This window comes from Corylus avellana, chromosome 5 (assembly GCF_965113065.1).
Source record: "Corylus avellana chromosome 5, dhCorAvel1.hap1.2, whole genome shotgun sequence".
Lineage (NCBI taxonomy): Eukaryota > Viridiplantae > Streptophyta > Magnoliopsida > Fagales > Betulaceae > Corylus > Corylus avellana.
The window spans coordinates 20,354,821-20,382,601 of NC_142494.1; the positions used below are offsets into that span (position 1 = coordinate 20,354,821).

General features: G+C 36.5%; 1 protein-coding gene across 2 annotated transcripts; it reads left to right on the plus strand.

Moving 5' to 3' along the window:
• The first annotated feature begins 561 nt into the window (after nucleotides 1–561).
• Nucleotides 562–27,664, plus strand: LOC132181364 (MADS-box protein AGL42). 2 transcript variants are annotated; one of them, XM_059594555.2, is made up of 8 exons: nucleotides 562–649; nucleotides 1,263–1,447; nucleotides 18,675–18,756; nucleotides 26,719–26,780; nucleotides 26,856–26,955; nucleotides 27,145–27,186; nucleotides 27,272–27,313; nucleotides 27,415–27,664. In XM_059594555.2, the coding sequence occupies exons 2-8, from the start codon at nucleotides 1,266–1,268 to the stop codon at nucleotides 27,550–27,552; spliced, it is 648 nt and encodes a 215-aa protein (XP_059450538.2). In that variant the 5' UTR covers nucleotides 562–649; nucleotides 1,263–1,265; the 3' UTR covers nucleotides 27,553–27,664. The 2 variants fall into 2 exon arrangements, with proteins under 2 accessions (XP_059450538.2, XP_059450537.2); XM_059594554.2 differs by lacking the exon at nucleotides 562–649 and adding an exon at nucleotides 766–1,183.
• Nucleotides 27,665–27,781: the final 117 nt, after the last annotated feature.

The window sequence follows — 27,781 nt, forward strand, 5'->3', positions numbered from 1 at the left end:
TCAATTATATGCCCAATTGTAATTTTAGAAACCACATCATTTTTAAAGTGGCACAAGAAAAAACAAAAAAAATTTATAACATTAACCAAAACCCTTAGAACACAACTATAGACTATAGTAGGAAAAGTGGAATCCTAAATGGCAAAACCAAACCCCCATATCACCACACGATAGCAAACCAAACACAGGCCACAGCCAATCAAATCTCTATTGGCCTCCAAAAGCACATGCACTATTGCACCTTCCCGCCACCAACTTTTAGCATATAAGCCCGTCCCAAGTAAGAAGCTCAAGAAAAAAAAAAAAAAAGAAAAAAAAAAGAAAAAAGAAAAAAGAAAAAGAATAAGCTGACCGCCGTACAAATAGAGCCACGTGACGCGGTCGATTACCATTAGTGGAGGTCAAATCGGAGCCGATGAAGTATCGAAATCTGATTGGCTAGTGGCGCACGTCAATGTACGATGATTGTTGACATCGTGCGTGTTAAACTAGATATTTCTTTACTTGAACAGTGGAGTGGAGTCTGTACAAAACAAAACATAGATGTTTTTTTCCTCGATTTTGTCTGTGTCTTAATCTTACTTAGCTTATCTTTTCTTAATTTTACCAAAACAAGATAAGAGTGAGGAATGTGAATCTTTTATTTTAGGTAATTTTTGCCTTTTATTATTATTATTATTTTTTTCTTTTTTTGGTTTTTTTATGCTTTTTTTTTTTTTTTTTTTTTTTTTGTGGGGTAAGAGCTTAAAAGAGAAGACAAAGATGGATGAATAAGGAAATAAAAGGCTTTGTGGTCTGAGTCTAAAGAGATAGCTATATCCGCAGTTAACGGATATCCTCTTCGTTCTTGCTCTCAGAATCTTCTTAGCTAGGGTTTCTGAAATTTGTATCACTTTGATGATATATACCTGTGTCTCCTTGTCTAAATCTTACTGGGCTCTCTGTGGTCTGATTTTTTCTATGAAAAAATTAATCCATGCGTTTTGGTCTTCTTCTGCTCTCATAAATATTTCTGGGATTTCTGGGTAGCTAGCTGTAAAAGATTCTGATCGACCATCGTTTTGTGAACCTTTCCTTTTTGGTCTGGGTTCTCACAGTTTCCCTTAAATTTTTGCACTTCCTTAACTGTTTACAGATTTCAAAAGCATATATAAGCTGTTTTTGGAATTTTCTCCAAAACTTGGTGAGATTTTGAATTATTATTATTTTTTCTATTTTTTTGATCGGGTAAAAGCCGGATTGATGTTTTTGTGGTCATTTAGGAGATGGTGAGAGGAAAGATTCAGATGAAGCGAATTGAGAATGCGACGAGCCGTCAAGTGACCTTCTCAAAGCGTAGAAATGGGCTGCTGAAGAAGGCCTTCGAGCTCTCTGTCCTTTGCGAGGCAGAAGTCGCCGTGATCATCTTTTCACAGAAAGGCAGGCTCCATGAGTTCTCAAGCTCCGAGTATGTTTTTTTCTTTTCATCACCCAATATATATAATCATACATTAATCCTCCATTTCTTTTCTCCTTGGGAACATGTCGTCAAATGTTTTTGTGCACTCGTGTTTTCTTTTTTCCAATGTATAAAGAAACATGTTTGTTTTTTCGAATATCTTTGAATGCGTGCTGTAGCAACAACAAGGTCTGGGAGCTAGAGCTACTTCCCTTTCAGTGTTTGATATATTTCTCTTTTATTTCTTCTACATCTCTTTCTGTCTGCATTTTTTTGAATCATATCTGACTGTCTGTTTAAAGTATATTTCTTACGCACTGATTAGACGTTTACATATATATATGTAGATTTGCTATATCTTTTGAGTTGCATACGGAAATTAGGAGGAAAAACCAGCTTTAGTGATTTCCATTCGATCTGATCTTTTCTTCTCATTCATCGATCTTTGAGTACCTGGAATTTTCAGACCTATGATCTCTCTCTCTCTCTCTCTCTGTGAGTGTGTCTTCTCTATTATTGTTTTCTTTTCCGATTCTGTGCCTCTTTTTCATCTTTGCTGAATTTCTTGAAGTGTCTAATTTGATTGTCTTGTCCTTGGTATTTTATTAATTAGGGCTAGTTATAGTTTGATGAGAGCCAGCCAGTTTGTTTTTGGAACTGACGAGTCACCACTGAGGGGTGGCAAATCGGGTTTATGGGTCGGGTTCGTTTCGTGTCGAGCTATATGTATATGATTATATGGGTTAACTCTAACTCGACTAATTGAAAAGTCATGAAAGATGTTTGTTTTAGTGCAACTTCATATCTTATAATCATAAATTATATTAATTATACAACTAGACTCATGGCAATCAATTTATTACTCGATATCCAATTATCTTAACACAAATTAATAACATAACCCAACTTCTTAGCCAATATACAATCAAAATAATTGTGTTTAATCGGATGATCCGGTTTGACTCGAATCTTATTTCACTAAACCATAACCCGCTAATTACGTATTGGATTTACGGGTCATGCCAAAATTTCCATTCCTAAGCCACCTTGCCATTAGTCCTTATGGTTCTACTAGTGGGATTTGCCCCATGCTACATTTTAAATGCAATTTTTAAACCTTTCCTTCTATTAGGTTCGATTATCATAATGCTTCAAGTCCTATGAGACAATAAATATAAATACTTCAATAATTTAAAAGTTTGATCAATGTCATTAATAGGTATAGTACTTTGTGTGGTGTACAAGATTTCATGAGGCCTTTTGTTTTGATCAATACTTCTTTATATTATGTTGCACTTTTTGAACTATGATTTTATGGGGCTGTTGAACTTTGTGTATGTTTTTATTTGTTGGTTAAGTAAATATACTTTATTGTGAATGAGATTTTTTCGGGGCTGTTGTACTTTGGATAGTACTTTTTCTATATCTACTACAAAATAAATATGTAGTTTATTTGTGTTCATGTGAGTTTTAAGTCCCATCTATCATTTCTTGCAAGAGCTACTTGTTTGCATTAATTAGTTGTGATGAAAATTTATTATATACAAATGATACACTAAATTAATTACCTTGCATGTCATGACGAATTAAGTACATGAAAAAGAAGAACTTACGTGCATGCCGTAATATTTGTTACATGCTGTGACTTCGATCTGATTACTGTCGAGTACGTAGCTGCTATCTCCTTCATATGGTTCTCATCAGCAGTCTATCAAGAACTGTTTAATTTTCTCGTATTCCACTGAATTGGTAGTTTCATGGTGATAAAAGACTTGATCATTTCGATAATCAAATGAAAAGTGTAGAGATCGAGCTGCAATATAAAAGATACTAATGGTCTATGGTGCCTTCGAGTGGCTCAAGCATGTCTTCGATCTTGTGTGAAGAATATATTCCCTTCAAATTCATTACAATTTTATGTGTGCTTGTGCACACTTGTGCATGCATTCGCATGTGTAAACATGTTATTTAAAATTTTATGTTGTTTAAGGTGATCAGTCAAGATATTATGTTACAACCTGTCTTCATTTAAATCTTTGGTTGCTTAAGTGTGTTTTACTTTCTCCCATTGACTCTTAGCGCTGTAATTTTAGATTAAATAAAAAAACAAAAAAGGAAAAAGGAAAAATTAAGGCACCTTTTCTTTTAGTGTACGTAAAAATTGTATTTTTTAATATTTAGTGCAGTTGAAAATTATCAATGGAAAAGTATATCCAAGAACATATAAAACGGCTTACAATTTGCTGTAGTATAAACAATTTTCTGGTCAAGCCCTATGTCGCCTCCCCACCTCCCTCCCTCCCTCCCTCCTCCCTCCCTCCCTCCACTCCTTCATGCTTCCACCACCGCCGCGACCTTCTCCGTTTGAGTCTTACCACCTTCACCACAATGATGAATTTGTCATTGCTTTGTGAGTTTGATTGCCACTCTTACATTTATTCTACCTTCCTCACAAATTCTAAAATCACCTTTGAAATGTTTGGGCCGGCCAAACCCAACCGGCTTGCTCACCTTCAACTTCAAGAGTCATAATCCCTATTGCGATTTAGTGATGATAAATACCAAAGAATTATAAACCCTATTACTCATCTAAATCTTTAACTATGAATTACTTATATCTCTTCTCTACAATTATAGAATTATATATTGTTGAATGCCTCCTAAACTTCTGCAGAAGCTATATGAATATGAAACGACCTGAATACTTTTTTATCCTAAACACAATGTTTTCTTACCCTAATGCGCAGTACATTCTTTTCTACATATTTCTGATGACTCAACTACTTCTCCTTTAAATCCTTTCAGCCACAGCCTTTAAAAATTAACATTAAATTAAGGAAACCTGCAGTCAAGTGATTTGTTAACTTACAAGGTCATTACTGGTGTAAATAGAAGTTTTTGTTTTCTTTATAGGAACAGATACTATTTGTTTTGTGGCGGGAGCTTAAACTTGTAAAGACTTGGGAAAAAAAGTTAGTCACATATATATGCTCTATCACTCCAAAATGACTAATTAAGTTATAATGGGATCTCCATAGAATCACTTCTAAAACCTAATCTTACCTAATATGGAACTAATGTGGGATTTATATTCATGTGCACCTTTATAATTAATCCACTCACTCAATATGGACAATCCCCCATCCAATGTGAGATTGATTTTTTGGGGTGCCACAATCTCCCTAACTCAAATCTCTGACATCCTTTCTAGAGCCTGTAATGCCCCGCCATAAATAAATGCGATATTTTGCATAATCTATGTGGTGATATTACTATTACCTCATAAATTAATGTTGCGAAATTTGTCACATATTTTTTTGAAACCACAAACTCATTATATACACTAGAGCACTAACTAAAAGATAACTTCATTAACTGATAAACATGTTTTGACAATATACATATCATTGATACCCTATGCTATACATTATCAAAAGTTTACACATACACAAGGGATAAGCATGATTGGTCCTCCACAGAATAGCTTGGACCCCAAAAAACTAAACCTTAAAAGCTGGACCTTCTTCAAATCCTAAGGATAGTAGTCCAAGTGACTATTGGCCTCCTCCTTACCTTGTAGTGCTAAAATTGTAAAATCAAATAATTTTGTAGGTGGAATTGGTGAGTCCATGATTCAATATGCAAATATGATGCAGCGTGATTTAGTGGGCTACAACGAAGAACATCAATAAGCAGCGGATAAATACTTCTAGATCTTGATTCTATCAATGATCTAAGAAATCTTCTTGACAAAAACTAGATACTCTCTAGGCTTTGAAGGAAAATAGAAGAATAAACTCAACTCTGAGTAATTCTCATTAATAAAAATCAATAATCAACAACTCACTTTCTTTGGGGGCTTTAAGCATATATTTATAGTCCAAAACCCTAAACCTAATAAAATATGACATAAATACCTCAAAACCCTAAACCTAATAAAATAACGAAATAAAGACTCTCAAAACCCTAACCCTACTAAAATAACAATATAAAGTCGGCTAGAAAATAAAACAAACTGATGCACCCGTCCGGACGGGACATATGGCCGTCCGGACGGCCACGACACTTAAACGACAAAAATATGAAATAACATATGGGATTGTAATACAACTCCGATCTACATCATTCTCCCCAGGTTGGAGATAAATTCGTCCTCGAATTCGGCCGGTTCTTCCCATGGTCCTTCGGCTGTCCAGTCAACTCATTCCATCCTCCTCTTCTCAAAATCACAAGAAGGCCACACCTCATAATAAACATGATGGCCTGCACCTCACTCACCTTGCCGAGTAGACTTGTCAAGCTTTGCTCGTACCTTGCCCTTCCCAAATGCCATGAGAATCCCCAGAGAACTCACAAAGACCCTTTCACTCTTTGATAGAAAAGTCGTCTCCACCCCATAGATCTCATCACAACTTTAGTTAAAAGTTTTTGACAAGATAGTATCTACTCCAAGTAAATCAACTTCCAAATCAAAGGTTTCTCTTTCAAGACTTTCATCAAACACTTGGTGTATAGAACTCACCTCTTCGTCGGGATAGATGTCATAGATTGGTGGAGAGGCCCAATCTACCAAGCAATCTTCTTCAATAAATCCATCTTCCTCCACCACAATTGATTGACTCCTAATCTCCGTCACCTCTCTAGGCATCATCTCCACCATCTTCCTAGGTACTTCTTTTTGTGGAATTTTTTATTTTTATTTTTTGTGTCACCAAGAACTCTTTGGGTTGCAAGCAACCTTGAAATTCCAGTACATCTAGTTTGAACCTACTCACCCGCCTATTGGCATGAGCTTGTGCAAAGTGCTAACGTCCGTGCGTTCGGTGCTCCGCAAACGGGTTTCTAGATCCACTCCCTTTGTGACCACACATGTTGGATATTCAAGTAGTGAGGTCTTCAATTTGATCCCTTGTAGCCGTGGATTGATCCTCTACGTGTTCCCAACGTTTAGCGATAGATTTGCCTTCCGCCTCTGCGAATCGCGGTATTGGTTGGTGACGACAATTGTTCGGCCCACCATCCATGTGCCGCAAACGAATCGCCAGTTGCTCCTTATGTACTGTCTCCGTGCGCACGTGGACCTCGTTCATGTCTGCTAGACGGTCGCTCCCCATTCATGGAAAGTAACTTGAGCTCTGACACCAACTGATGCAGCGTGACTTAGTGGGCTGCAACGAAGAACATCAATAAGCAGCGGATAAATATTTCTAGATCTTGATTCTATCAATGATTTAAGAAATCTTCTTGACAAAAGCTAGATACTCTCTAGGCTTTGAAGGAAATAGAGGAATAAACTTAATTCTGAGTAATTTTCATTAATAAAAATCAATAATCAACAACTCCCTTTCTCTGGAGGCTATAAGCATATATTTATAATCCAAAATCCTAAACCTAATAAAATATGATATAAATACCCCAAAACCCAAAACCTAATAAAATAACGAAATAAAGACTCCTAAAACTCTAACCCTACTAAAATAGCAACATAAAGTCGGCTAGAAAATAAAACAAACTGACGGCGCTCGTCCGAACGGCCCTATGTCCCGTCCGGACAGGACATATGGCCGTCCGGACGGCCACGACACTTAAACGACAAAAACATGAAATAACATATGGGATCGGAATACACTCCGATCTACATCAAAATACTTCGAAAATACACCATGTGCGTGACGTGAGCCTCTATTTACTTAAAAATTTCTCACTTTTGTTTATCAAAGTTGTTTAAAATACAATATGGTTCTCAAAATCAAGATAAAATTTTCTTTCATAACAATGTAATAATTTTAGAAAATCGGCGGTGAGCATTTGTAGAAACGTTAGTGGAAAACTCATTTCTTAATGTCAATTTGAGAGATACTTTTCTTTTATGGTAGGTTTCTAAAACTGAAATTTCTTAGCATTTTCTTTTCTAATATTATATCAGAGCATAATATGTACACACATTTCAATTCACTTGTTAGTAAATAATGATGAGAAACATTTTTGAAAACAAAGCATGCTTATGATATAATACATATTCAAAATCTGTAATGATAAAACAGTTGATAGTATATAAAAGGACTAGTAGAATAAAAGAAAATAGATACATAATTTTATGGGTGGTTTAGTATTAGATACTTACGTCCACTACTAGGGTAGAGCTCTATAGGGTTACATTGTGGTCTTATTGTTTCATATGATTGTGTACTAAAGGCTGTATTTATAGAGCTTACAAATAATAATAATATTCAAATCCAATATAATCCTAATCAAAACCTTCATTTAGGGTAATCCAATCCTCATTTGTGATAGAGATTTATCATATACTCTAATTGAAATATGTTTAATTGATCTTTTGCTATATTATACTTTTTCAAATTATGGTTTCATTAAGTGCACTCCCTTACTTAACACTAGGTCATTAGAAGTACTTCCCCACCTAACACTAGGTAATTAAGCATAATCTTCCACTTTACACTAAGTTGTTTGGTGTACTCCTCCCCCCCCCCCCCCCCCCCCCCCAACTTAACACTGGGTCGTTAGATGATACAATGTGGCGTAGTGGGTCGCAAAGATAAATAAACACAAGAATTACAACTCTTCTCACAACCATGAGTCAATCAAGGATTCGAGGTAGGATAGAAAAGAAAAAGCACTTTCATGTGTTTCTTATTGATAATCAACCAAAATACAATAGCTCTAAACAACCATAACATATATTTATACTACCTAAACCCCTAACCCTAATAAAAAAACAAAAAGTCAGTTTACAAAAGTTTTCCGCAATCAGTTCGAACTGAGCTACTTACCAATTTGAACTAGGTAAAAATTTTCACCTTGTGCCAACACCAACTAGTGGAAGTTCCTGGAAGCAATTCATCCCAAGTTCAATTTGAATTGAACTTGGAACGCTTGCTTTTGTTTAGCTTTTCACTCTCTTCTTCGCATCCTATTTTGACCTAGTAAACATTGGAATTAGCAAATTTTATGAAATATGACATTGTAGGCCTTTGAATCAGCTTTCCAACGCGATGAAGCTTCATTCCATCCAGTGTTAGAATCACGAGATATGGCTTTTTTCTAAAACTAGTCCGATGGAAAATTGCCCTACAATATTCTTCTTAAGTTGGAGAGAATTATCATCGAATTCTGATGATTTTTGCCTCGATCCTTCGGATGACCAACTAGTCATTTCCATCCTCTGCTCTTTAGAAGACAAACAATGTGATAGCCACAAAGAAATATCACTCAACTCATCACCACAAGACTTCAATGATCAATGGTTTAAAAATTATTCATGCTATACTCAAAACAATTCCTTCTTCCCATATTTGCCATCTATCTTCTTCCTTTCATGTGCCATAAAGATCCCCCAAAAAGGATCAACAATTTATTCATGTTTAAACATAAAATTTTCCTCCACCGCATAAAATTCATCAAAATCATTATTAGGGGAATTTGATAAAATGCTATCTAACCCCAGGAAATCCACAAAATTGATTTCTTCAACCCTCAAATCAAATTCTTCAATGTTAGGGCTTTCATCAAACTCATCAAACTCATGAAGTATAGCACTCTCATCAACAAAGCTTTTTGTGCTGTTCCAGCGACTTACCTCATACAATTGATTTTCTTGATCATATGACAAAGAACTTCCTACAAGATCTTCATCATCAATACCTGTATCATAAGTTGGTGGATAATCCCAGTCTACAAATTCTCGAGAAGGCTCCTCGACATCTTCTTCATGTTGGAACTCCTCTTCCATGAATTCATCCTCTTAGAAATTTTCATCAACAAATTCATCTTCTTGGAATTCCTCATCAACAAAATCCTTTTGTTAGAATCCTTCATAAAAAAGCTTACCTCTCCTCCACATAAGATGGGTTCGGTAGATGGAATTGAGGCTTATAGACAATAGTCAAGGCGGTGCATTTCGGAGGCCGCGCACCAAACCTTACCTCCCTTTGTTGAAATCGCATATAGTTATGGGGTAAGAATGCGGCCTTCATATACTTCAATAGTTTCTCCCAACTATTGATCTTCCTTTTGCTTTGTCACACTCTGGTTCCTTCAACCATTATCACCACGCACCAGCTCTTCCCCGGAAATTGGTTGCTACTAAAGGTACCCTTCGATCATCAGGCACCTCTTTGAAGTCCAAGATCTCCTCTACAATAGCTATGTAATCAAGAAATTCTTCATACTGCAAGCAACCTTGGAACTCTAGGATATCGAGCTTGTATTCGGCCTCCCATCAATTAGTGTGAGCTTGAGCCATGAGGTACTACCTTCGCACTTTCTGCTCTGCAAAAAGGTTGATAGGTTCTCTTTCATATCCAGCTTGTATTTGGCCTCCCATCAATTAGCATGAGCTTGAGCCATGGGGTACTCCCTTTGCACTTTCTACTTTGCAAAAAGGTTGATAGGTTCTCTTTCAATACTAGACCCGTCTTCCTCCATTCCACACGGATTTGGTTGATGTCGGCAATCATTTGGACCAATCATAGTGGCATATTGCTTCGTAAGTGCTTCCATTCGCTCGAACACACTAGCAAACTACTCCTCCATGTACTGCAAATGAACCACCAATTGCTCCTCATGTGATGTCTCTTTGCTTGTGCACATTGTTCAAATCTATAAGATAGATCCCCTTTCAACGTCCTCGTTGCGCCATGGAAATTAAAACTTTGCTCTGATACCAACTGATGCAACGTGGCGTAATGTGTCATAAAGACAAATAAACAATAGTCAATTAAGGATTCGTGGTAGGATGGAAAATAAAATCACTCTCATAGTGTTTCTTATTGATAATCAACCAAAATACATCAAAATTGAGGCTCTAGACGGCCATAACATATATTTATACTATGTAGACCCCTAACCCTAATAAAAAATTGAAAGAAAGTCGGTTTACAAAAATTTGCTGCAACTAGTTTGAATTGAGCTAGTTACTAGTTCGAAATGGGTAAAAAATTTCACCTCGTCCCAAGTTCATTTCGAATTGAACATGGAACGCCAGCTATTGAAAGTCCCCTGAAGCACTTCGTCCCAAAATTGAACTTGGAATGCCTGCTTCTGTCTAGCTTTTTAGTTTTTTCTTCGTAACCTATTTTGACCTGGTAAACGCTAGAATTAGTAAAAATTCATGAAACATAATTTTGTAGACCTTTGAATTAGCTTTCCAACACAACAAAACTTGATTGCATCCGATGTTAGAATCACGAGAGATGACTTTTGTTTTATCAACTAGTCTGATGGAAAACTGCCCTACATCTTTAGGCGCACTCCCCCATCTAACACTTAGTCCTCAAGTGTACTCCCCCATCTAACACTGAGTCGTTAAGCGTACTCCCTAACTTAACACTGGGTCGTTAAGCATACTCTTCCACCTAGCACTGTGTCAATTGGTTTATTCTTCCACCTAACACTAAGTCATTAAGTGTACTCCGCCACTTAACCTGTAACACTCCGGATGATATCTGCCAACTCTAGATAATGTGCATGGTAATTATGCTCATAACTTTTCAGCTGCCACGAGGCATAAGCTACAACCTTGCCATTTTACATAAGAACACAAGCCAAACATTTCTTTGAGGCATCACTGTACACTACGAAACTCCCAGATTCCGTAGGTAATGTCAATATGCAGATACTAACCACTTCTTCCATTCTTGAAAGATTTCTTCGCAAGCGTCTATCCATTCATAACCTACATTGTTCATATTGTGGTCCTGATAATTTTGAAAAGCTCTAGTGCCTTGGCTATCCACATTGATAGCACACTCCGGTGCAAATCATACACTATCCCTAATTGACCTTGTTGCACTGCTAACATGATGTCGATTGTGGATTCCGCTAGTGCTATTGCTGTTAAGGTGCGGCTAGGGCGAGCATAGGGCGTCCATGGCAACCCTCTTAACTGCTCCCACTCCTCAAGATGGCATTCCTTAAATGAAAGTCCTCTTCCTCTGTTTTGTCATTGCTTCTGCAAACTCATTCAAGTACTTGCACAAAGAAGCTCGATTCACCAATTGTGAGATGTTCTTAATCTGGAAACAATCCTGTTGAGTTCTAATACAAGGGTTCAAACTTCTCTTGCACTTCCTTTCCTCCTCCTCATTTGGGATGAGGTACATCGCGAATCGAGATAACTGTGTGAATTGGTAGCATACTCTACGACAACCATGCTTTCTTGCAACTAATTGATGAATTCCCGAGACATAGCTTCCTGCACCACTTTAGGGAAAAAAAAAAAAGGTCTTTAAACTCATCCTTGAATGAAGCTCAAGAAATGACTTGTTCAACCATCAACTCCATTGTGAGTAGTACCTTCCTCGCTTGCCACTACCTCTTGGCTTTGCTAGAAAGGTGAATGATGATATAGGTTACCTTTTGCTCCTTTGTACAATTGATAGCCTCTAGAAGTTCTTCAATATCGTTAAGACAATTCTTCGTGCTAAGGTAGACTCTAGTGTCATCGAAGGTAGGGAAATGATGGTTGCAGGAATCTCAGAACAAATAGCCTTACACTCCAACACACGGTCCGGGCTCACAAGCATTGGTCGTCGTGCTCACTAGCTGAGTGGCTATTGCCTGCAATTGAGCCGTATTGGGATTAACAACCTCATTAACTAGAACCTCAAAGGTCTTTGGCTTGTGAGGGTGGGTGTCCTCACCACCTCCCAATTCGCTTGCATTTGGAATTGTCATTGGTTTTCTTTGGGGCGACATAATTCTACAAAAATCTTAGAGTCAATATTGACTCGAAAAAGAACTACAAACAACAAACTTATCCTAACCAAAATTCTTCCTTTATCTGACTATCTTATGCTTTGCATGATCTTCTTCTTAAGGCTATCTTGACTAAATTCAATAATCCCCAGAGCAAAAAGCTATGATGCCAACTGTAACACCTCGATATTTAATTAACTTGTAACTAACTCAATTTGCATCTCAAGGCCTATTTACCGAGTAAATAAGTCCCAAGGGATAAATGGGACCCTTATTAAAGGGCAAACAACGAAAGACTGAATCACTTATGTAATAAGATAAACATCACTAACAACATGAAATAACAATAATGAGTAGGGCAATAATTGAAAACATCATAATGTAACATAGCATAGCAGAAGCATAATCATCAAGTATCTTGGTCAAGAACTAGTCATCAAATCAAATATCTAAAAAAGAATTCAAAATATAATCTCAAGAGTTATACATTGAATAATGTACATCCTTGGAGGTAAACTCAAAATCAAGAATAATCTCATAGTCTCACTTATCAAGACTCACAAATAACAACCGAACACATCATTATGGCAATGAATATCGTACACCAACAACAAAAACCCTATGAACTCATCACGATGCCCCTTATGCTCAAACCATAGGTAATGCCATAAACCGGGGTAGAATTCCTCAAACATTAGCCTAGCCAAATCCTTCAAGGCCTCTAGAAACAGTGAATTCGTCCTCATGGTTGTCGACATCTAAGGTGAGGCTAACTATAAATCAAAACATATTTTACAAGTGGATAAAAATCAAAGCATAACTCCTTGACTTAGTGAATTAGCACACTAGGAAAGGGTTAAAAAAACGCATGCAGTATCCTGAAACGGTGTTCTTGTCAAATGACAAGGTAGCAAATCATGTTGTTGTAATATAACTATAATATACGATATCATATGTGAACTAGTTGTAGTTAAATTTCATATAGTCTATCTATACCCTTAACCACTTCTTGGTAGGATTTGTGTATCCCACTATCCCTATCCCAAGGGACCTCTGGTACAACATTGGTTTCCTGGTGAGGTACAATAGCATGTTACCGCTAGTGGTCCAATCTCAGGTGATCCACCCCACTAACAATTGCAAGGTGCGACCACCATCTATACATGGTTATGTTGGTCACAAATAACCATTGAATCCAAGGTCAACAACATAAAGGTGAAAGTGAACCATATGGTCAAACCCATATAATGGTAAGTCCATAATTACCATTTGTACATAGCTAGTCATGTCATACAATTCAATTAATCATTGTCTTTTACATGAATAAACTCACATAATGTAAATAACATTCTCTTATTTACATGATGCAATTAATCATTGTCTCTTCCTGCATCTCTTCCCTCCACTTTGGATCACTAATTGCCTCCTGTAAATTTTGAGGAATAAATACGGAAGACAATTTGGATACAAATGAACGCTACAATGGTGAAAGTTGCTGTTAGGATACAAAGTTAGATATAGAGTGTTGAGTATAAGATCTGACCCATTTACGTTGAGCAATAGGCATAGTCATATCATCGACAACAAGTATTGAATTTAAATAAGAGGTATGGGAACCATTACCTGAGTCAAGGTCTCATGTTCGATAAGTAGCATCTAGAGTAAACTCTCAGCTCCGTCACTGGCGATGGCTCGCATGACTCATCACTAGGAGTCTCATTAACTTGATTCTGTTTGTCATGCTCTGGCATAGGAGCCGAGACAAGTAAAGGGCTACTCATAGAAGACTTCTCTTCACTCGGACTCTCCTCCTGAAGAGAAGTTTGGGTTGATGAAAAATATGTTTGACTAAAAAAATGTAACATCGATTGAGCAAAACGTTTTTGAGAAGGGGGATGATGACATTTATACACCTTCTAAGCAGGAGTAACCCACGAATATACATTTGAGAGTATCGGGATTTAATTTACCCCAAGTTTGATACCATGATGAATGATAAGAAGGAATAATTTTTATTATTTCTCAATACTCAATGATACATTTAAGGTTGTTTATACAAAGATATAAAACACTAGTATGGAATTACAATCAATGAGAACATATATGGAAAGGAAATCAAATCATATCAGCAGCATATCTTCAATAGTCACCACCTCAGCCTCCTCAACTTCTGTATCACTTTCCTGGCTTGAGCGCATAGATAGTGCCTAAGTTGGTGCCCTTTGACCTACTAGTAACTGCCCATTAGTGGCATTGAGCTTCCTTAAGCCACCATGGGGCATTCCCTAACAAAGTGTCACGTCTTGCAATAGAAAAGCATACTCTCATCTAAGCCTTGCCGTCCCTGATGTGCAACTTGCCACATTTAGAACATGGGGTCTCTGATTAGATGAAAATGTGGGGTGACCGTGTGCCAACCTCTACCTTGTATAGCCACTGTAAACGACCCTCTTTGTTGGTTGAGAACTTGGGGGCATTTGGCACTTCTTCTGTTCTATTGTTATGATGTTGCCTTTGATCCCATCCTTAGCTATGGTGGTCACATCACCACTAACTACTGGATCCTTGGTTGAAGACTTGCCTCAGACTTGTTTGTCTTCTTCTCCTTATTAGGGATCAAGCACTATGTGAAACAGGATAGCTCAATAAACCTAGTTGCTTACTGCTCCACAGTCATGCTACCGTGCTCTAAGTCCATGAATTCTAGAGCTCTCTTTTGCTATTGTGCCTGTTGATTGGTTTCCATGAAGAAGGTTAGAGAAAAGAGGCTCGTCTTAATGTTACGTAGCCAACCTCAAACATATTATTATATAAGCTTACATAAATATGACAATGACTAAACCACTCTCAAACCCTAGTACATTCTTCTAACACTCTCCCTCAAGTTGGAACATATATATCATATAGACCCAGCTTGGAACAAATAAACTTTAACCGGTTACAACATAAAGATTTTGTAAACATATCAGCTAACTGATCTCCAAATTTCACGAATGTTGTAGATATATCTTCATCGAGTATTTTGTTTCGGATATAATGACAATATGTTTAGTCATTTCATGAAAAGCTGGGTTAAATGCAATATGTATAGTAGCTTGGTTATCACAAGATAACGGGATAGGAATAGGAGCTGAGAAACCAATCTCCTGAAGAAAATGTTGTAACCATGTCAACTCAATTGTTGTATGATCCATTGCCTTGTACTCTGCTTCAGCACTAAATCGTGCCACCACTGTCCAAGATACAAGATTACCGCCGAAGAATGTGCAATATCTTGTGGTAGACCGTCTATTTGAAGGAGAACTTGCTCAATCTGCATCAATAAAACATTCTACCCTAAGATGTCCATTCGGTCTATACAATATCCCTAGACCGGGTTGTCTATTCAAGTACTAAATAATGCGAGTAACAACTTCCCAATGTGAAACCCGAGGAGCCTCCAAGAATTGACTGACAACACTAACTGCATATGAAATGTACGGCCTCGTGATAGTAAGATAGTTCAACTTCCCAACTAGACGACGGTACCTTTTAGGATCTTCAAATAATTCACCTTCATCCTTCAATAATTTCTTATTTGGATCCATCGGAACATCAACAGGTTGAGAACCCAAAAGACTTTCTTCTAATAAATCAAGTGCATACTTTGTCTAAGATAAATTGATACCTATTCAAGATCTAGCAACTTCAATACCTAGAAATACCGAAGTTTGCCCAAATCCTTTGTATGGAATTGTTCCCGTTGAAATTGTCTTAATCGGGCAATGCCTCCTGAGTCATCTTCAGTAATAACGATATCATCTACAGATACCACAAGAAGGATATAGCTTGCACTAGTATGCAAGTGAAACATTGAATGATCTGTCTGACATCTCTGAAGACCAAACTTCAATACCGCTTAAGAAAACTTTCCAAACCATGCTCGCGGTGATTGCTTGAGACCATACAATGTCTTTCTTATCTCAAAAGCTTAAGTTGATAAGAAAAAATAAATTTAATCACTTAATCAATACCGTAACACTCAACGCGTAGAATGTTAAATTTAAATGGGAAGTAAATGATGGAGTCAAGGTTCGAACTTAGGACTTTTGGCTCTGATACCATGTTGATAGGTTTGCATAAAGAAGGTTAGAGGAAAGAGGAGGCTTGTCTTAATGTTACGTAGCCAAACTCAAACATATTATTATATAAGCTTAAAGAAATATGAAAATGACTAAACTACCCTCAAACTCTAATACATTCTTCTAACGGTGCCCTTGGGAAGATCCAGTACATAACTCCCTTTTTAACTAAGTCTTTGTGATGGTGGCTATAGATCATAACTCTAAGACCATCCCTCTTGGCATGCCACCATCGAGTTGCCTCTCCAAAAAATTTGTACCTTAAATACAATACCTTATGGTTAATGCAATTGGTGACTTCAAACAATCACTCAATGTCTGTCATCCACTCCTCTTAGCTTGCTTCAATTTTCTCTCATCCTCTCTCTTTCTTCTTCTCGTTTCCCTCTTTCGGTCTGTTGGATCAAACCAAGAGAGAAAAATTGATTTCTTTCTTGGTTTTAGGCGTTTAAATAGACAACATTTCAACATTGTATACTCATGTCCGAATGGAATATAACTCTATTCAAAAGGTTCATGTCAAACGCATTAAATACGCATCAAATTGCGCTTCACCTCACTAACTCACACAATGATTGATACATGGAGATGTTCCGTTTGAACGACATATGTCAAATGCATTTAATACAGACCGAATCCCATCGCGTTTCACCTAACATGCACAATGGTTGACACGTGGGGAAGTTGTTTCATTCGAATGCTATCATCCAATATTGGATCCTAGCCGTTTATTTTCCCGTACATGCTCCCAATTGACACTTGGCACTTTGCCTCGTTCAAATGGTACATTCTAGCTCTTAATTTTTCTAAGTTTTACAAATTCCCAACCGCTAATTGATCCAATGCCTATTGAGTCTAATTGTGCTCAATCCGATCCTTCAGAGACGTCTTTTTTTTAATGCTTTATTTCATTGTTCTTATATTCTTAGGCGTTACATGGCCAATATCATGCAGTGCCTCAGCATCACATGGTATTACTAGGTTGCTCTCATACTATTTGTTACAATCCAGAGAAAGCGCTAGCCACATGCACTATTACTCCAAAAAGAATAGCCAAGTTATGAGTGGAGATCCTTGTAATTATTTACAAAGCCCAATCTTATATAGTAAGAAATCAATGTGAGACTTAGTAAACTTGAACAACTTTATAATCCACCCACTCAATGTGGACAATCCATCTATCCAATGTGGGACTAACTTTTTGGAGTGTCACAAAACTAATTTTGAAAAGACTGTATTTCTCTGCTTCCTTTAAGCTATTTGGTCCATGTCAAAATACATGTTAAAGTTATCGTTAAGTCTACTTCTTTTGGCTTTGGTGTCAAAATAATAGGCCTTCAAACAAAATGTCTCATTTATTCCTTCCTAGTACTCTCCTTTTCTTTACATACATCTCATTTATAAACTGCATTGATTTAATCTAGGCTTGTGCCTTAGATATCAGGAACCTCACTCCTCAATGGTTCTTGCTGTCTAAGCTTCATGCTACGTGTCTTCTTCTGGCCAAAAGAATAAACCAAACCAAACTATGCATAAACCTCATATGAAACCAAACTACCCTTCTCACTCCGATTATAAAACCAAACTACATTTAATAATCCGAGTGAGGAGATAGCTTGGTTTCATTTGTTTTCTTGTCGTTCTTCTTTCTTATGGGTGTGCAATGCTTCTATCACTGACCATATGGAATACCTTAACGTTTTGAAGATTTCTAATTTTTAATTAAATTACTGAACTCATTCTTTTCTATCAGTTTAAGATTAAGTTATGGACATAAATAAGTTGTGGTGAGATTGACCCACACACACTAGCCTTCTTTGTCGCCTTGTGGTATGTTCCACCCTTTTTTTTTTTTTTTAAAAAAAAAAAATCATTTTAGTTCTATAAATTAATGTTTTCCTCAGTAACATGATATGTGAGAGAAGACCATACTAATTAGGCCCCTTATCAAATCAATAATATCAATACAAAAATCTTCCATGAACAAGGAGATTTTGCATCAAGTAGGTTCTGTAGAATTAATGTACCTTTATATCTTTAAGGCATTTAAACAACTGACTGTTTCGTAAATTATTATAAGATGGTTAATTTGGGTCCATATTAATAACAAATAATTGTGTTTAAAACGATTACTAGTCATAACACTTGGTCAGATATTTGACCATATCATAAATGAATATGAGCATGTTTTATTTGACGCAATATATTCCTTTACACTTTGTGTTTTTACTTTTAACAAATAAAACTTAGTGAAATTACACCAAAACTTGGAAAGTATCGATCATACAATTAAAACTTAGTTACATATGCTGTAGAGTTTTATTTATTTATTTATTTTTTTGCCCCCTTTTAGCAATAGGTTAAATGTAATGATGACATGTTGTGCTTTGGATGGTCAGCATGCAAAAGACGATAGAACGATACTATAAATATGCAAAAGGTGGGCACACCAACAACACCGACGTGGAACAATATATGCAGGTAGACCTTTATATCTTGGAATTAAAGAATATATTCTTTGTGATATTATTGAGGAAAAGATAGTAGGAATGGTTACTAAATAAGGATTTGATAAATTCTTCACTTTTGGCATCTATCACAATCAATATAATGAGGAAGATCTGCCCATATTTGCTTCCACATGGTTTTTTACAGCAGTTTTTGTTCAAAATAATTTTTAAAAAAGCTGCTTAAGCTCAATTCTCAAGGGACGAGGAGCACTGAAAACTGTATTTATTTTCTATGTTCTGGCAGAAGGTGACATGATAGATAGGAGAATAAGTGTAGTTCTTGTTTTTCTGATTCATGTGGTGATGGAAGAAGTTACCTGAAGATCTTCACGAACGCCTTGACCCAAACAAGAAAGCTTTCTTCCATATCTTTCCAAGCTACTTAAGCTTAAACAATGTTTGAACGTTTCTCCTTTGTGTTTAACTTGGCCTTTAAGTGCTCGGCTTCCCCTTTTGCTGCAGCTTCTTTCTTTCTGAAAGACCTAATAGCTTTCTTTCCTTTAGGGTTCTTAGTACTAAGGGCTTCTTGAAAATTAGATGGATCTCCAGATTTAGTAATAAAAGCAAAATAAGCCACATCTTCAAAAGAGGTATGATGGGCCAGCTAGCAAATTACTCAATTCTCAAGGTATTTGTATGCTCACATTCAAAGCACAGCAAGAAGTAATTTGACCCCAAGTCAAGGAAGTGCATGTTCATCGGATATTAAAAAAAAAAAAAAAAAAAAAGTAATTTGACCCTTAGTCAAGCAAGTGCATGTTCATCAGATATAAAAAAGGGAGTGAAATGATATAGGTTATGGGATTTCGCATTAGTTAGGTGATAGTATTTAACTATAGCTAAACTTTAAGTGTAACTTAGTGATATTCGTCAACCGTAAGTCAGTAATAGTCTTCAACTGTGACTATTATTCTTGAATTCCATGATATACTATAATAGATAGAAAGTACTCGTTATCGGGATGTAGTATTTACTTGATAATATTGTGTACAAAAACACAACAATGAATATGATACAAAAGGGTATCAAAAATTGTATCAGAAAAGAGATATTGTTCTACTGGAGTGAGTTAAATGATTCAAAATGTCATGAGATAGTGACATGGTGAAGCAGTGAACAACGGTAGCAACAACACTACGTCATAGCCAAAGGAAGAGAAGAAATCACAAGGCACAATCAGGCTGTAGACGAGGAATTGTTAATAAGAAAACATGCCATGCATCTTCAGAGCTTGAGATCAGAAGGAATTTTTTTTTTTAATTGAAATGGGCAAAAGGTTATCAAAAGGATTTAGTAAGTCAACCATTCTGCCTTTGGCTTTTTAATAGAGTTCTGGTTTATCAGTAAGGTACTTCATTTTTTCGTGGAATTCCTTTATTGGTTAAGTGACGCACAATTCCTTCCTCATGGCAGTAATCAATGAAAATTGTGAATTCGTAGTCCTCCCCATTTTTAGACCTTAAGCACTTTAACTGTCTTACTAATTTGTTTTTCAACTTCTGCATTTCATCTCTTAAATATTTGATTTTTTTTAAACAAAAACTTATACCTTTATTGAATAATCAACTATTTTTTCATCTCTTTTGAATAATCAAAAGAAACAAAGTACTCAGCTTTTTCCTTTAAATAGCACTGGCACAAGACCCAATACATTTGTGTATATATGCACAAAACAATCCAATCACCTTCACTTCGTGAATCTAACCGTACTTTTTCTTCCATATAGTCAATATTTCCAGAAGCCTACCCATAGCCTTTAACATACTTCAATAGCTTTTCTTTATAGGGTTTCATCATGCCTCTTTTGCTCATATGTCATAGATGATCAGTATTATCTCTATCATTATCATTTGAGGTAGTAACTGTTGCTTTACTTACAACTGTATTCCGTACTAATTTGTTGAGTTCCCAATTTCTGCCCTTTGCTTCCAACCATTGCACCTTACTCAGTTTCTTTAAATCCATAACATGTCTAACATCCTTAAGAGAGTCAAACACTTATTATATATATATATATATATATATATATATATATATATGTTTTATGTTGTTTATATTTTGAATAATTGTTGTTTACATTACTACATGATATGAATTGTTTTACTCACTTCATTTATGGGGTATGAAATTATCTATGTAGAAAAGAAAATGGAAAGAAAAATAAAGTTTGTTTTTATTATTATTCATAAACCCTCTCTCTGAAACGTGACTTTCAAAATGGCTATGACACTTTATACAAACAACTTTTATGACAACTATTCATTGTAATAGATGCTTTAAAAATAATAGAGAGGAGTTTTAAAAGGAAAGCCTACGAAGATCATACACTACAAAAGTCAGAATGTTTATGTTTGCTGAGTCGTGGACCCACACATTCACTTGTAAAATTATAATATTGCTTAGGAGGCTGTTGAGGAGGACTTGTATGTGGTTCTCGACTTTTAGCAGTGAGGCCAGCAAGGCCCGGCAGGACGCCTTCACTTTTCGAAGAGCTGGCTTTAGCTAAAGTCAGTTTTTAGATGTTTTATATGCCGCTTGTGGCATGTTTTGAGTATATGTAAACATAGTATAGTTAAAATTGTAAATGACATTAAGTTATATCTACGAGAAATATTGTTACAGATAGAAGCTGTAGTATGCTTTGTGAGTGAGTTCTAATTAGTTTCGAAAAAGAAAAAGAAAAAATTATACTGGATTTCCTTCTGTTGCAACTGTATGAGAAAGTAGTAGCACTACGTGGAATTATTGCTTTATGAAGCCGATGTGTTACAATTCTACCTTCCAAATAGGATTCGTAGGAATTCATCAAGTTTCCATGAGCCCAAAAGCCCATCCTTAACCAGTTTCTGGATCTTATTTAGATTAATATGACCTAGACGCGTTGATGTCAAAGATAAACTTCATTTGTAGAAGGAAATTTTCTCTTTGATGATAAAACATGTAAGTTTGATTCTAATTCGGAGTTATGCAATGTAGGTGAATTGGGAGGAATAATATAAAGCCGTCAACAATAGAGCTAGAACATATAAACAATATATATATTTCTAAATAACTGCATTATCTTTTAAAATAAGAGTATAACTAGATTTACCTAGATAAGTTACAAAAATCAAATTTCTGCGAATACTAGGTACATAAAGATAGTCTTCTAATATTAAAACTCAAGAACCAAAATACAAATGAAAAACTCCAATAGCTAAAATTTGAAATCTCACCTCATCTTCAAGCGTCGCGTACATCTCCATATCATTCACTGTTCTTGTTTCCTGGAATTCCAGTAGCATATTGCAGATATGATTACTGGACCCTAATTCCACACTGGCCCCATGACCTTGTGGGATTCAACACAAAACATGTTTCAATTAAAAATAACGTATACATACCCTAGCCTTTGTGTTGAAATTAATGGCTCATATTCTCTCAGGCATAGAGATTAATATTGGAATACCAGTGGTTGTTTAAGTAGACAGAGTGGAGTCTTCTCGCCCATGAGCCTAATTAAGTTTGTGGGAGATTTTCAAAATACGTCTGTACAATTAGGGTTTTCTTATATATATGTTATGTTGTAACCCTGAATCATTAATAGTAAAATATAGCTGCACTCTCTGTGGACGTAGGCACCTTGCCGAACCACGTAAATCTGTGTTTCAACTCTCTCTTAATCTCTCTCTTTTCAATTCTATTTTATTTATCATTATTGTGTACGGTAATAACACTTTGGTAGCCAGATACTTAGGAAAATTTCTCTTCCAATGCCTAGCCTCATTGCAATGGAAATACTTTCCCTTTGGTATTGCCTTTCTTGCTTTTGTCAATCCTATGGCAACTTGCATGCTTGATTGTTTGGTCCTCTTCTTCTTTCCAGCCTTACCTTTCGGCTGAGAACTAGTAGTAGAAGCCTGAGCCATATTGACACTTGCCCTGGCTCTCAAGATGCCTTCTGCTGCGCAAAGCTCATTTATCAACTCAGTCAATGTATAAACCTTTTTCTTCTTTGCATATCTAAATCTGAATTCACTTGAGATTTACCATCAATTTCAGCACCCAAGACCTCCAGTTCATTCAGATAGAAGATCATTTTTAGACAGTTTTTGAATTGAAATTTTTGATCGTGTCCTGCATAGCAACATAACCCTAGTCACCAGATATTTCCTTCAGACTGGTCATGATGTCTGAAGCAAGTGACATATACAACATCTAATACTAGATTACATTTGACACTGGCCAAAATGTAGCACTTTTCCATCTCAGTGGACTTATATCCCAATGATCATATTGCTGATGATCCTCATGATAGGCATCAATAGTTGGGAAATCTAGGCATGATTGAGTCCGCATAAACTTGTGCCCTTCAGCCGTGAGCACAATATACAAATTACGTTTCCAATCAACGTAACTGGGTCTAGTTAGTTGGTTTTGGTTCAGAATGGTAGCAAGAGAACTAAAAGAAGATGAAATTTTCAATTTGGAAAAAGAATAAAGAACAAGATAAGTACAATAGGAAAAATAATTTTTGGAAGAGAGATATATACTTCATGAGCTTATGTCTTGACTGGAAACACCTGGTCTTGCATCCTCTTTCTACGCCTACACAGTTAACTTGGTCATAGCTCTAAATGCCTTTGCTACTCCATCTTCTGGTTTTTTGATCATTGACGCAAGGGCCTTCGATCAAATGACCGGTATATCTTCCCTATTTTCTTCTTATAATCTTTGTTCTGTCAGGGAAAAAGTAAAATATCCATGGTTTCTATCATCAATGTTTGGTAAAGGCTCCATTTCTTTCACACCTTCCATATCGTTGTCATCTCTCCTTCATATACCAGATTTTTCAGCCAAGTTATTGTCAATTGCTCATATTACCCGTGAGCTAATTTGTAGTCATCTTCTATTATATATATTTTTTTTTTCAGGACCTAGTCAGGGGGAGGATAATCGGCAATGGTAGCCTGAGTGATGGTCTATACCATTTGGATCTCAACCCATGACACAAGGTTGGCTCACATAGGCTTATTGCATTGTTCTGTTGGATGACTCTGCAGCAAGAATTTGGCTTTGGCATTAGTGGTTAGGGCCTCCTTATTTTCAGTTAATGCAACAAATCTTTCCCCATTTTTGTGTATTCTTGTTTCTAAGTTTGAGTTTGAAACTTGTGAAATTGCTAAATATCATCAGGTGTCATTTTCTCCTAGTATAACTACAAGTGATGCGCCTCTTTTTGTTCATATTTCACCACATGATTCAGACCCAATTTAATGCCTTCATCAAAATTGTATGTCCCGATGAAATGGGTGAGTATCTATCTAGTAGTCTCAATACTTTTTTTCATGAACCTGGTACTATCCATTAAACCACTTGCGTTGATACTCCCCAACATAATGGAGTTGCTAAGCAGAAGAATCAACATCTTCTTGAGGTAACTCGGTCCATAATGATTCACATGCATATCCCTAAATCTTATTGGAGCAATGCCTTACTACTCACTATAACAAATCTCATTACTAAATGCCCTCACGTGTCTTAGATTTTAAAACACCTTTTGAGGAGTTGTCTCCACTTTTATCTACCTCAAATTGTGTCTCTCCAAAAATGTTTGGTTGTGTTTGCTTTGTTCACATTCACGGCTAGGCTCGGGGTAACTAAACACATTTTCTCGAGGAAAAGTTGCATGTAGGATTTGTACACCTCATGAAGATAGGGGAGCAACTTGCAAATATTTCGACGAAGGGAGTATCCAGTATTCTTCATTCAACCTTATGCAAAATGGGTATGCGAAATATGTTAGCCTTAGCTTGAGGGAGGTATGATACAAACTTTGGATAAAACTCACCCTTAAAAACTGGCTTGCAAGGGATGGGTGTGCCAAAAAGCTTATATAACCATGGTTAACATTTTACTTGAGCCATTTGGGACAATTAAGACTATAGCATACCACTTGTGATGTCTCACATTGCCTGGGTGTGGAAAAGATGATGTGTTTATATGGAATATGCTCATTCTAAATGGTATGAGGCCTTTTGGAGGTAAACCAAATAATCAAAACCGTTCGGACTTGGCCCTAAGCGGACAATATCTTACCACTTGAAGCAGGGGTGTTACATATGGTTTCAGAACCATAGCTCAACCTAAGCTGGGGGGAGCGTGCACAAGCCCATAAGAATCGCCAGCGAGGACGTTGGGACTCAAGAGGGGGTGATTGTGACGTCCCACATTGCCTAGATGTGAGAAAATGTGTTTATATGGAATATGCTCTCTCTAAATGGTATGAGGTCTTGTGGGGGTAAACCCAATGATAAAAACCGTGCAGACTTGGCCCAAAGCGGACAATATCATACCACTTGGAGTATGAGTGTTACACCACTACACTTCAGAACCAACGACTGCTGCGGCCCACTTTATTTCATAAGTTACCCGTGACGTGAAACTTGACTTTGATACCAAATGATAAAAACTTTGCGTAGAGCTTATCCTTAAAAACCGGCTTGCAAGGGGAAGATGCCTAAAAGCTTATATTCGCATGGTTAAGATTGTACGTAGACCATGTGGGATACTTAGGATTATAACATACGACAACCGACATCTACGGCGGCCCACTCTATCTCATAGGTTGGCCCCTCCGTGACTTAAATCCATTACGTGAAATCTGACTTTGATATGAAATGATACAAATTTGGAGTAAAACTCACATTTGAAAACCGGCTTGTAAGTGAAAGGTGCTTAAGAAATAATAAGAGAAAATTTCTCATTCTCTTTCAACTATTTTTAGGCTTGAAATTCTGACAATGAAATCTAATCTTCATTGCCTTCAAAAAACTAATCTCCTTTTCCACTGAATATTCGGTGGAAATACGCTAACAATTGATAGTTAGCTATAAAAGTTAGAACAGAAGGATAAAGATAGTAATAACAATAAAGATAGTGGAAGACGGGGATTAAGGCTTGATGTTGTCAATTCCAGAATCTCTCCAAAAATCTTATTCACATCGCCAAATTGATTAGCTATGAAGTCTATCATCGTCGACATTATTCGATGGTTATCTCATAAAACCAATGGTATGGAACTGGTCGTCAGTTAGTGTGATCGATGGATGTGTCTTGTATCATGATGCTAATCCAGAATACTGTTTTATGATAATTATCTTATATACATGATCACTTGGATAAGGAAACCTTGAAGACCGATTTTCATTGGATAATTCAAGCTAATGTTGATAAGTCTCTTGGGACATAAACCATTGTAGCTGACAATATAGGTTGTTTTTCAAATGTTTATACGGTGTTGTAATCTCCTTATCCTATAAATGAAACAGAGTACACTGTCGTGTTTATTTTCCTTTAGTTATGATCTGTAAGTACAACTTAGAGCTTATTATGACGTATACATATGTAAGTGATCATGCCAAGGAAGTCATGATCACTTGTTTTTCTATTGCCCTTTCTCTAGAAGTATCCGGTGTCTCCTTGGTAACAAATATAATCTCTCTTAGCCTGATATGCATTGGGATTATACTTTACACTGGTTATTGATTTTAAGGAAAAATCCCTCTATCTAGTTTTCAAACTTGTTGAGGTTCAACAATGCCACTCTACTCACTTGGACTGCTCTTAGAACATGTTTTGCACGGTGCAATTTCGAATGCCATAAAAGGATTTGGCTTCCTTCACTGGACACCAATTGAATTTTAGCTGAGATAGTCAAAGGCTCCATCCAACAAAACTGATATTTGCTGGTTCAATCTACTCCTCTAGCGAGAAAGAAATTCTAGGACCCTCTCATAAACGATTTTTCGGATTAACCTTTTGTAAACTATTATGCGACTGCCATACAACTCAAACGACGTGACAGTGAAAATCAATCTTTAGTTCTTTTACAAGTGCTAAATTTCACTACTAACAGTCTACTAAATAACATAATAATTGATTCTACATGCAGCGACTGAAGCGAGAAAGTGCAAACATGGCAAAGAAGATTGAGCATCTCAATGATTCTCAAAGGTTCATCGCTTGCTTTGATACTTGTTCTTGCTGCATTTGTTAACTGGTATTTCTAAACTTTGACGATTGTCACAGGAAGCTTTTGGGACATGGCTTAAGTATATGCACTCGTGAGGAACTCCAGGAGATTGAAAGCCAGCTGGAGCGAAGCTTACGCAGCATCAGGGCAAGAAAGGTATATTACAACAAGGCTTTCTTCCACCATATTATTCTCCGGTTGCCATGGAAATGGGGAGAGGAAGATGAGAGACTGGAAGATTGTGATTATCTTCTCAGTTCCGCACCTTGCCATTCTCAGCAACCAAAATGATAACAAAATGAAAATCATTGAAAGCTAACAAACAGGAAATGGCCTAAATTACAGGCTCAGTTATTGATGGACCAGATAGCGCATCTAAAAGCAAAGGTATATATAAATTACAGCCTCAGAATTTTCTTTTTTTTTTTTTTTTTGGTAGCTAAGCTAAAATGTATGTTTTCTTCAAATTCAGGAGAGACTTCTGATTGAGGAGAATAAAAGTTTAAGCGAAAAGGTGAAACCTTTGATATCTTTCTTAGATTGTCATCCGTTTTAGCCGACCATGAACCATGATGTTTGATATATTTCCTATGTAATATGTATGACATTAATTAGTGCGGTGCAAAAAATCCACGGCCTCAGGAGAAAGATGTTGTAACGTACTGCAGCAGAAGTTGCCAGAGCTCACAGACAGATGTGGAGACTGAATTGTTCATTGGACTGCCAGAAATGCGCTGCTCAAAAGCAGTGTAGGGCTTCCCAAGATGATTTCCCAACGTAGAATAAATTGCTGCGTAATTATTTTTCAAGTGCGGGCATGCAATAATACATATAAGAAATAATGCACTATGATTGTATTTGTTCACTTCTGATTTGTGTCTTTTGCTGATTATGACTGTTAAAAAAAATATGTTAATGCAGTACATTACTCGAGAGTATTAACATGTAACATGTATTATTATTATTATTTTTAAATGTATTT